Source organism: Caloenas nicobarica, chromosome 3 (genome assembly GCF_036013445.1).
Source record: "Caloenas nicobarica isolate bCalNic1 chromosome 3, bCalNic1.hap1, whole genome shotgun sequence".
Taxonomy (NCBI): domain Eukaryota; kingdom Metazoa; phylum Chordata; class Aves; order Columbiformes; family Columbidae; genus Caloenas; species Caloenas nicobarica.
This window is the reverse complement of record NC_088247.1, coordinates 20,641,509-20,653,782: the sequence shown is the minus strand read 5'-3', so window position 1 is coordinate 20,653,782 and position 12,274 is coordinate 20,641,509. Positions and strand designations below refer to the sequence as shown.

At 37.3% G+C, this 12,274-nt stretch overlaps 1 protein-coding gene across 1 annotated transcript in view; it reads left to right on the top strand.

Moving 5' to 3' along the window:
* SNTG2 (syntrophin gamma 2) overlaps positions 1–12,274 on the top strand; it is a 262,809-nt gene that overhangs the window by 96,303 nt on the left and 154,232 nt on the right. Inside the window, exon 2 of the mRNA XM_065632065.1 lies at positions 7,409–7,546. Within this exon, the coding sequence (XP_065488137.1) occupies positions 7,409–7,546 (138 nt within the window). The remainder of the gene's footprint in view (positions 1–7,408; positions 7,547–12,274) is intronic.

Here is a 12,274-nt window from a genome sequence, read left to right as displayed (position 1 = left end):
ATCCAAATAATTTCTAGATCAACATCTGACATTAGATTACCACATTCTATATGCATTCATGTCTCAAAACAAACAAAAAATGTTAGTTTTATTATTAACGTTATTATTATTGAGTTTATTATTATTTTGACGTAAGAAAATAAATATACCTGTTTGCTACTTGATTGCTATAGCCTCAGTCTAGATGGGTGGATGGACAACTGCTTGGATGTTCAGGCTGAGGGTAGTTGTTAATGAGTTGTCCTCTACCTGAATTCCTGTGGCAAGTGGTGTTCTTCAGGGGTCTGTCCTGTGACCTGTCCTCTTTAACATCTTTGTCAGTGGCCTGGAGGAAGTCACAGAGAGCTTGGTTATCCATTCTGCTGATGGCACCATATTGGAGGGTGCGGTCCGTTCACCAGTGACAGAGACCCAGGCAGGCTAAGAAATGGACTGTCAGGGAATTCAAGAATGAATGAACTGAACTAATGAAATCATGAAGTCAAATACTGAGAGGCCCTGGCAGTGGTACAGGCTGGGCCCTGCCTGTCTGAAGAGCAGCTCTTCTGCAGAGGCCCTGGGGGTCCTGATGTGCAGTGAGTTGTACTTGAGCCAGCAGTGACCTCTGGCAGCAGAGAAGTCAGCAGCATCCTGGGCTGTGTTAGGAGGAGCACAACCAGGAGATGAAGGGAAGACATTATCCCTCTCTACTCAATGCTCACTAGACTGCATCTAGAATACTGCATACAGTTTAGGTTCCCCCCAACACAAAAAAGCCCACTGACAACCTGGAGCAAGTTCATTGCAGAGCCACCAAGCTGATTTGAGCTGGGAACACTTGCCCTGTGATGGAGCTGGGCCTGTTCTGCCAGGAGAAGGCTTCAGTAGGACCTAAAAGCAGCTTGTCCATGCCAGCCAGGAGGATATCAAGAAAACAGAGCTGGGCTGTTCACAGTGGTGTATGGGCAGGCAGGAGACAATAAGCAAAATTCAAAATCGGATACAAGGAAAAGCGTTTCCTCATGAGGAAGTCAAACAGTGGAGCAGGTTGCCCAGCAAGGTTGAGCAGCCTCCATCCTTAGAGGCTTTCAGCCTGGGCTGATTGCATAATTGCCTTGCTTTGAGGTTGGGCTTCAAACCTGTCAAGGTCCATTCCTACCTGTGATGGTAAAATGATGTTTTCTCTCCTGATCTACAGAAATCCTTAATTACTCTGAGATACGGGACAGATTTTTTTACAGATGATTCTTATTCCTAGTACTGAGGAAACGTGACCTATCCAAATAGTCTGTTTAAGGGCTTACTTGTCATTATAATCAGAATTTCTTAAAGGAAAGAGTATTAAAGTTAAGAATTTTTGTCTCAGCGGTTGTGAAACAGTGTCAGTAGGTGTAAAAGCTGTAGTATGCTAAAGCTGAGAAAAAGGGCAACTCCATGTGTATTTACAGGAAAAACATGCTCTGCAAGGGAGCTCTGTATAACTAATTTCAGAAAGGTACAGTTAATCTCTGTCTTGTATTTGCTTTTAGTTTTACTGAATGGTTCTTTTTTGTGCTTATGATGCTAATGGAGTAATTAACTTTCTGCATTCTACAGCTGTGTTACTGCTATCTCCACATATCTGCTGTCCTTATCCATTTGTCCCATGTTGGTCCATTGAAAAGCCTGTATTTGTTTTCTCATTCAAGGCCCATTAAGCCTGGAATTATCTTCTCATCATGAAAGACAAAGGTACAGTTCTTCTTAGGGTACAGTCCTCCTTTAGCTTAAGTGCTATAGAAATTATGATTATTAACAAATTTTATTGTAAATGCCACTTCATCAGTTGTTAATACCCCTAAATGATAAATGTCTTCAGTTCTTAATAGTTGGCAGTTCCCAGTTGTTCAGTGCAGGTGTCCTAAAGCCAGTCAGGCTTTCTCCTGGATGCAGAGGTTCGGTCATGTGCAACAAGTCACATAATTCTGAATACTGGCATCAGAGACACATAAATCTGAAAGAAATTGTCTTTTCTGGGATTTTGTGCTGTTAGAGGATTATTACCTGTACCATTTGGGCAGATGTTTGTTCAGTTTTCTCTCAGAACCCCTTAGCGATGGATGTCTGTAATCTGTCCCAGCAATCTGTTCAAGGACTTCATTTCCCTTGTAGCTGGAGTATGTTAAAAGGAGGAGATTTCTGAATTATTTTCTTACCAGATTGTTCCATGTGTCTTTGCAATAGATTTTGAAGTACTTAAAACTGTCATTATGTCCTCTTGTATCCTGTCTTCAAAGTAAACAACCCAAATTCCTGCAGAGTTACTTATAGGCCCTATTTTCCAAATCTCTGATCACTTTTAATTTTTTTTTGTATGTGTCGGAATGCTTTTCAGTTTATTGCCCCTTCCATGCAGTGTAGCTGTGGATCAGCACTGATATAATACTGTATAAAAGGAAACAATATACTGGGATGTATTAAATGCAACACTGGTGATGGATTACTTCATGGACATGACATTATTCCTCCCTCACATTCACCAGTATTTAAGTAACCTTCTGTACTACTCAGCTGCAGAACCATGTTTCCTTTTGGGCACTGTCTTGTGAGAGTGAGAAAAAGCACATCAGTAGGAAAGAATTTGAAGGAGAACAGTCAAAATACCCATTTACTTTTATTGTGACAACAAGATATCGATGCCAATATTTGTCTGTCAATCCTCACTGCTATCTGCTTGTTCCCTTTCCTTAATAAATGGTGAAGAAAAGCTTTTCTTTTTCCATGCAAGTGACTGTTCTTCCTAGGGTGTAGCACCTCGCACTTTCATTTTATTTTCGTTACACTTCATTCCATTTTTTAAATAGATATTTTTTTAATGTTACTCAAGGCTATTTAAATTTGAATTCTGTCCTTCACTGAGAAAATGTCGCTGTCTTTTAATTGCAGGAGGAAATCTGTCATAGAAAACATATCATACCAGTTTTGAGAGAGCCTGCTGTAAGTTAGTGGTCAGGGCACTGGCTGCGTGGGGCCACCTGAAGTTCTTTCTGCCTAATCTGAAGTGATGGAAGATAAAAATCAGTGACTCCAATTCTCATGGCTTTAGCAAGTGTTCCATCCATCCATATACCACAGATAGGGAATTTCAATGGAATTGTTTTCATGAAAAAAAGGTGAAATTGGATTAGAGAATTTTGTCACTAGATCTCTGAGGTGTAAACATTGCTGATAAAATATTTGTCTGGAAATATAATGTGGAATTTCAGTTGGAAAAAAAAATCAAAAATAGCGCTTAAAGAATTTTATTTAAAAATTCAGGAAGGTCATATAGAAATGAATTTTAGCAGTTAAAAATTGTACTGCCATGCCATTGAAGCTATGGATATATTTATTAAGGATGATGATCAGCAAATGGTGATTTCTGTTGGAGGACCAATGTAACTTAATGCAGTGGAGTTTTTATCTAAAGTAGGGGAAGCTGCAGATGCTCCATTTTTGTAAGGGTCTAAGACACTAATACTCCATTTAGTTGGCAACAGTAGTGATCACAGTTGCTAAAATAGGCAGAGGGAATAAGAGAGATGTTTGGAGTTACCAAGAATTTCAGTTTAAATGAAAGTACCGCTGCACTGCGTATACTCTGACATCTGCTCTGAATGCATACAAATGTATTATTATGAATCTCCTCTGAATTTTCTGCTTGTCTGTGTAAGACTCTTGAACATTTTCTGCCTCTCTTCAAACAGTTACTAGCATGAAAAACCTGACAAATATTGCTCTAATGCATTTGAGGAATAAATGGAAGTAAACAAGTGAAGAGTTTCTATGGGAAACCTGGTACCTTGACACCACTTTCAAAATCTGCCTCATTTTTTTGCAAACTTTTTCAAAATAAAACTTACAGCAGTGGAGACGAGTATTTTATGCCTGTAAGACTGAAGTTTGGCTTAGAGATGCCTACTTTGAAACAGAAGTTGCAGCTGTGAGCTTTAGGCTGCAGATAACGTGCATTGAAAGAGTTATCGTGTTTTGAGTAGGGTCCCAAACACATTATGCTGAACAGGGAGTACTTTAAAGCAAATACAATGACTAGGGACCTACATAAGTAGTCAACAATAAAACTGATAAAAAGATTCATCTGCAATTCTAGCTTCCTCTAGAGAGTGATGTTTTCTTCTCTGTGGTATTGACAGCTTTTGAGCTTGCTTGATAAAGTAGGTTTCAGTGTTTTTTCTTTAAAAACAGAGCAATGACTAAGCTTTCTTAAAATTCATGGCTACTGTGATGCTTGTGGTACTGGTCTCCTTTTCTCTTCTTCCCACCATGTACATGGATGTGCACATGCACACACCCCCCACTTCTGAGGCCAGGGTCTAGAAATATGAAAATCAACATTTAATTTCCTCACTTGCCCAAGTGAGTTTGTTTATGTTCCCCTGCTTCTCACTGTGAGCACTTAAATCCTATTGAGATTCAACTCCTTACATACTTTCCACATTTTTTAAATTACAGAACACATGTAAATTTGGTATATGATCTTTAACATTACTACATCATTTTGGGGAGTTATTTCCACTTTTAAGTCATCACTTTCTGATACCAGTTATTAGAACATCTACTGTATAGACAGTTTTTCAATGAGAAATCAAGATGAACGAAGCATAGTTAAAATGCTGGATATATGTGTACATGCAAAGACTAAGTTCTCATTAAAAGATCCTTGTTTGAAGAAGCACTTTGTCTGGACTGGGATTTGCCCTCTAGAGTTATGTATGCCATCTCTTTAACACAAAGAGAGAACAAAGGAATGTGCTGAACTCTGATTCAAGGCCATTTATAATGACCTAAAAAAAGCCAACTTGAAAGGCTGAGAGAAATCTAGATTAATCTTATTGATTCTGAAAGCAAATACGGTATTGCTGCACGTCATCTTGGATCACATCAGGAGCTAGATGGAGTGCGAGGTAGGGACTGGATTTTAATAGGAATAGATGAGCTTCAGTGAGACTTTCAGTTTAAGTAGTCTGATGGAAAATTATAAGCTATTTAATTGGTCGCTCTACATATTTCATTCATTACCTGATCATCAGTTACAAATGAAAGTTCAGGTTATTTCATTGTATCACTTCTAAACGTATGTAATGATTATTAGCCAGAGAAATGTTCCGGGTTTAGGCTGCACAAAGAGCTCTCCAGAGCTGGGTTCTCCTGGTGTTTCTGTGGAGCTCTGGTACGTCAGCACAAGTACCAGCGGTTGTCTGTGCGGGTGGGGTGGCGACGCACAACCTCCCACAGCAGCAAAATGTGGGGACACAGGTTTTTCAAGGCAGTTCTTCTACTGCTTGCAAATACTTGCTGTTCTGCAGCCATGACTTTTAAGCAGATGATGTTGGCTCCGTTTTCATATGTTGTCATTCACAAAAATGTATTGATAAAACATCCACACATGCTGGAAATTTAAAACATTTCAAAACTTTGGGAAAATGAAGAAATGTTGATTTCCAAAAAAGTGAGAGTGGTTTAGGCTTCGCACCCTCACTGAAATTTGTTTCCTTTAGGCATTCCCAGCAAACATTAAGGACAAGATTTATCTGTCCAGAATTAGATGCTTGTCTCTGAGTTGTTATTTATATTTATTTCTTTTTAAGTCAAATTAGAGAGCTATGGTGCAATTTGTTCCTGTTTAGATGGATGTATAAAAGAGATGAGGTAAGTCATGCTTCAGAGGTGTTTGTTGCTCACCACTGGCTTGACAGTATCTAAACGTCTGTTCTGGATGTGGATTTCTACACTATAAACCTGCAAGATCCATTTCAAGCTGAAGATACCCACATGGGGATGTCTGCTGGTGTGGCCCGTGTCTATATCCCATTGTAGTCATGGAAATTTGGTCTCATCTCCAGCTAGAGGAAGACCTGGGTGTCCTAAAATCCTGTGTCAGCCTGACGTGTGTGAAGGTCTTAAATAGCTTGAAGTGTCTTAAGTAGCAGCAGTGGCCTACGTGGGGACAATGGCTTGGAGCCCAGGGACAGGAGAACCGCATGAGCAATTCAGCTGTGCAACTGCTGTGTATACACTTCAGGGTAAACTGAATTGCTCTCTAGGCTGCATTTTCCATCTCTACTATAAGGGAGCCTTTGACACTCGGTTACTGCGTAGAGCTGCACCACGTCTAAATTTAAGTGCCTTAAGCTTAAACTGATCCTGCTGTTAAAGACCAAAAGGTTTTATTGGCAGTCACCATAGACCTTTCTCTCCAGTTTTATAGAAATGAAAGTATTATTATGAAGATAATGTTCTATGTTTATTTTATGTTAAAAACCCTCAAGCGCTTATTCAATGCACAACAGCTTTCTTCTTTAATTCCATTAATCTGTATTTTACACAGTCTACTATTTAATGTAACACAGATGAAAAACTTGATTTTAAATTGCCTTTTAAAAACAAATGCTGCAGCTAAACCCTAATTTATGCTTGATTATTCTTCACTTGCATGGAGGCGAGTACAGTGTTGTGATGGTGCTGTTATATACATTGTAATTTAATAAACAAATATTTCTGATCATCCATTTCAGAACAGGTGTTTTGCATTTCCTCTTCTATGCAACAACTGTAAAGCTCTGAAATTGCATTAGTCTGCTTATTTTAACAAATAGCTATAAGCAGTCCTAATTCCACAGTTTTTGTTTAAGGAAATATCTGACTGAATATTAGTGGGAAATTTGCATGTAAGTAAATAAACCAAAAATTAAAATAGAATTTACTTTCTACTGCTCATGGAGAAAAAACATTGTTTATACCAAATACTTGACTATCCTATAGAGTTTACTAGTTACTAGTCCAGTGGTGATGTAACTTCAGAAATGTATGTCCATCTTGACCTAAACAATTAGAAATTCTGTAACACCTCCACTTATTTGTGTGTTTTATAATATGAAAACATAGTTTTGTACTGTAATAAAACTCTCTGTCTCAAAGGCAATGTTTATAAAGGATAGAGGACTTTTTCTGACACAGTGGAAGGAACGCCTCTAAGTCAGGAGCAACATTGCACTTCCCTTCTTCTTGCTGAAACTGGAAAATCACAGAACCACAGAATCATGTACACTCATACATACCTATCTGCTTCTAATACAGTTTCATAATAAGTTGTACAATTGAAAACAAACAGGGCATCATTCAGTGGCAATACTCCTTGGTGGAACAGTACATTGGAGAATTTTTTTTACATGTTATTGTCTACTTCAAAGACCCTTTAGCCTGTATTTTACAGTATAGAAGAGGCTTTTTGTGTCTAATCCATTTGAAGACTGAAAAGCTGACTAGTTTTCCACTTTCTGTAAACAACGCTCATTTACATGCATTTTATGTATTGGATGGGATAGAGGTTGATATTTATCAGTAAGTGTTCATTTTATTAAATTTTTATTTCTGTGCCTTGCTTTCACAGACTAAAACTGGTATTGCATTGCTGTATGATGAAGTATCTGAAAATGCTTATGACATCCGACTGAAGCTTACAAAAGAGGTATTAACAATTCAAAAACAAGATGTCGTCTGTGTTAGTGGAAGTGATCACAGTGCAAATGTAAGTGCTTCTATATCTCTGTGCTTTCGACTGTGCACTTTAATGTCTTCTGCAGAGATCAGTTTATGGTACTGGAGTGCAAGAGGTTTTATCGGGTAATAGAAATACATGTAATGATCAGTTGTTGGGTTTTTTGTGCATACTTACGTTCTTGCATATGAAAACTTTTTTTTGGCCTATGCTTTATGTGCTTTATTCTGACATATGTAACCTTAACAGGAGAGAAAATGTCTATAAATACTGAGATTATAGCATTCTTCCACCGAATATTGTCAGGTCATTAAATGAAGGAAAAACAAAAAAAAAAGTATTTCTCATTGAAAGTATTTTAAGTATTTTAAGTATTTTCTTCATTCGTGTAGCGTGTGTTGAAAGAAAGTCTGTTCAAGGGCATGGAACTGCCTGAGAGAACACTTGACAGGCACTTATTTCACTTTAATTCTCTTTCAGGCACAGATGGGGCTTCATCAGTGCCAGCCTGTATGTGTTGCTTTTTATTCCACAAAATTCAGTTATGCTGCTTTTTCAAAACATGTGGTGCCCTTAAGCTATAGAGGAATCTTCTGTATCACCATTTAATAATGTCACTAGAAAAACTGGTGGCATTTTGCATAAGCAGTACAGCAGTGATGTCTAGGTTATGGGCATCCCCTTACAGGGTATTTTATTTCCTATTATAAACAGTGTTCCTCTTAAAACTAAGTGTAGGTATCCCAATTTTTACTAAGTTACATAAATTTTGTGAACTGTGCTGGTATTTGTTAGAGTGAACAATTCATGGCAGCCTCCTCAGAAATGGCCAAGAGGAGCCTTTCTGTTTGCATGCCATATTGCACATGCCATGTAAACATAAAATCTGGCACTAGGGAACAGCAAGTGAGTTTGTGATACTCTGCTAAGAATTAGGAGCCAAAAACATATATAGTAGGTATCCCTCTAGACATCTGTATTTCAGAGAGAGTCTGCCTATATAGCAGAAAAATGTTTCATTCATGCTATAGTAAATATTTTTATAAATTGTTTAGTATCACACAAAAATAATTTGAAATAACTTTTAGTAGTTAGAAAAGTATTGGTTTCAAAACTTGTCCATGAAACTCTGTGGAACACGACTTGCTCTTAAAAATGTTCCAAAAAGGTTGCATTGTTTGGCAACTAGAGGGAGGTCACTCAGTGAATTTCAATTCATGTTCATTGCTGGTTGATTTGCTGAAATAAATATGTCTCAGTCAAAAGTCATCAGATTGCATATACTTTGTACTTCACTGAGAAGCTTGAAAAACTGCAGCCTTTAACTGCAAGCATGGCTAGTAGTGCTGATAAGTTGCATGCAAATTCTGGTTGCAAAAGTCATAGTAAAATATGATACGACTGCACTATATGGTGTCTATGCATATAACATGATTGCTCTAGACTCAATGGTATTTAAAAGCTTTGTGTATAAACTTTCATAGAAAAATAATCAATATTTTGTGCAGTACAAAAACCAGCCCAAACAACCCACCAGGTCTGCCTCTTCCTTTTAATACCAAGATTTGGCTTGATTTTGATGCATTTTACTCCTGCACCTTACGGGTACCCTAAATAGTATTTCCTTGTGGAAGACAGGACAGGAAGACAAGCTCTGCTAATACTTGAGGAGCTGGATTTTGAAAAAAATTCTGGAGAGTCCCTGAAGAGGAGGCAGAACTGGGATATGAAGCTACTGCGTACAAAATGAGCTGAAGTTCCTTGGCTGTATTTCATGACCAGTAACGATTACACAGTGGGTCAACATGGAGAGGGGTGACTCTTGGGTGTATGTCAAATGGAGGCAGTTTTTCCAGGTTATAGCAGTAGCGTTGATGTGTAAAAGTAAGGAAATTTCAAGTATAATTCAGATGTTAATTTAGATTTGAGTTGCAAAGTATTATGTGGCTCTAGGTATTAAATCCTTTCAGGAGGGATTTCTCCCACCTCATACTGTTGACAGGTAGTGTGGAGGGTCCTGCCAAGCGGACCCTTCCTGGAAAACATTTCTAAAGTTATTTCCTTATTTTACTTAAATTTTCTCACTGAAGACTCTGAAACCTCAATTTCAATTCTCTGATCTGTTGTTTTCCTTTGTCCCTTGCAATATCTCCCCAAGATGTCCCTGCCTGAAAGTGTTATCTTCAATTGTTGTGGGCTTCTGTTGTCAAACTCTAGTGAGAAAAATGGACTAAACCATGGCTTTATGGCAATATTGGCTTTTTCAATATTATACTTTGAAGTAAATAAAAATTTCGTAACACTAGCATTTAATATAAAGGCCAATCAAGTGTAATATGAACACTGTCTTTTTTTACAGTGTATAAATTGCTAGTATAAAGGATCTCAACACCACAATTTGAAATCAGGCTGAAATAGCTGGTAGTTCTCTAGCACCATTTTTGATGATTCTGAAATTTTACATTTGCAGCTACACAGAATAAATTCCAAAGAGATAAATGCTTTACTTTACAAGTGGTTCAAGAAAATAATTTTCATCCCTGTGCTATATGATTCAAAATACTAATAGAAAATTGTAACCTGAAAGTCAATTCTATAGTAGTCATAAACAATCACGTTGTCTTACTGAATTATTCCCCTTCTTTTTATACTTCTTCTTTCTCAAGTAATAATAGTTAATCTTTACTTCAGACATGGCCGTTCATCAAACTAGATCATTTGCAACAGAAATAGAAATAAGTTGTTTGCCTTCTTTCTGTAGTCACATCAAACACATAGAAGGGGAAAAATATCTTGGGATTCTCAAGTAATTTTTCTTCTTAGATGGGATATGTGAATGGAAAAATATTGAAAAAGCAAGTTCCGTGTCTACTTTTGGTAATACTTTGTTCTCCAGTCAGTTTTGTGGGACAGCATTAATGGGGAGCATTCACTCCCTGCCTCCCTTCTGCTGCCAGGTCGGATGATCCCAAGGATTTGCAGCCGTGCGTAATTAATTAGCTCTGCCAGTCCCGTCCATTCTGAATGCTACGGTGGGGACCAGCAGAGACATCAGTGATCGCTAGTGCTGCTGTTGTGGGTTGGACTTTCAGCAATAGAGATTATTTCCAAGGATGAAAGGCTCTCAATATAAGCTACCATTTACTACTATCATCTAGATCTATTCTTGTTTCATATTTTGCCATCTACCATTCATTTAGGTGCTACTTTTTACCACTCAGAAAGCTTCACCTTTGATGAGAAATTGTGGGGCTGGCTTTTTGTAATTTATTGGCATTTCAGCCCATTTTGCTAGTTCTTGCTATCTTGGACTTGGATGTAATGAGAGGGAAGATCATGGTTTGTAAAATTCAATATGTGTATAAAATAATTAATACAAAGGCAACTGTTTCTTTTCCTTAGTTTTCACATTTTTCACAGTAGACGAGATGGCTTTTAAATATCTGTAAAAATCCATCTGGAAGTGGAACCATTGTGGGAAACAATATTTCCCAGTGTTTTATTACATTTATAAAAATATTTTATGCATAACTATATATAATACTTACATATTTTATATTTATGTGATTAAACATGCGATCTTTCTTCCAAGATGTATTTCAGAACTTCAGACTTGGTAAATCTGAGCATTCTAAGCAAGGTTTCATGACATAGTGTTATGTTTGGGGTGTTCAGATTCACAGAAAAAGGGGGAATGTATGTGTGCATCAGAATCGGTGTGTGCTCGTAGAAGCCAAGCATGAAGGTATTGATAGAAATGGTGTATTGAAAATAAATAGACATTTTTCACTAAGTATTTTTAACATGAGGTTTGGTTGTTTTTTTTTTTCCCCACAGATTTCAAGTTTAACAATACTCACAGAAAGGAATTAGTTTTATTAAAGACAGGGAGGGATTTTTTTTCAGTTAAAGGAGAAAATGGGAGGCATTCATTTTTATGCGTCATGCTTCATTAAGGAATGATTTTGCTTTAACGTTTTGTCATTCCGCATGCTAAAATGAGTTTCTTACATACAGTGTCTTACGCCCTTAATATTCTTTGTTTTTCTGCTGTATATTGCTATCATCTTTCTCCTGGTGTCAGCCCACAGTTTTATGCCTCTGCTATTTTCATATGCAAGTTGTTTGTTTTTTTTTTTCTTTTTGTATTATATTTGTGTATTTTTTTCCTGCTAATTCCACTTGCAAAGAAAGAAAAAGAAAAGAATCACATCTGACTTTTTATCAAAATCAGTTCTCACAGAACTGAATTGTCTCTGACTTGGTCAGTGGTTGGGCAAATAGGTTTCTCATGTAGGCTCCTGGCATCTTGGTTGGAAGAAGACTCCTCAGAGGTTTCTGTAAGTCTAATAGAATTAGAATAACAGAAAACCTTTTGATCCTGGATACCCAGTTGTCCAGCTTCACAAGCTGTGTCTTAGCTGGACTTTATCAGAATGAAGTAAGGTAGGCAAATAGGGAAGAAAAATAGCAAGATTAGTTGTTTTGTTGATTCAAAAAAAATAGAAACAATGGCTGAAAGTACTGTTTAAATCCCTGATGAGACTGCTACGACTTTTTCTTTATAATTCAGATGCTAACAAGGACAGAGAAGAATGTTATTTTAGCAAACCTCTTGGTAACAGTCTGCTTTAAAGTCTAAAAGTTTTTTTTTTAAACCCAAGGAATAAATATCTAGATAACTACTAACTTAACTGTTTACTCAGTGCCTGCTCTAACATTGCTGGTGTGGTATTTTAGTCCAAAATTACTTTTTAA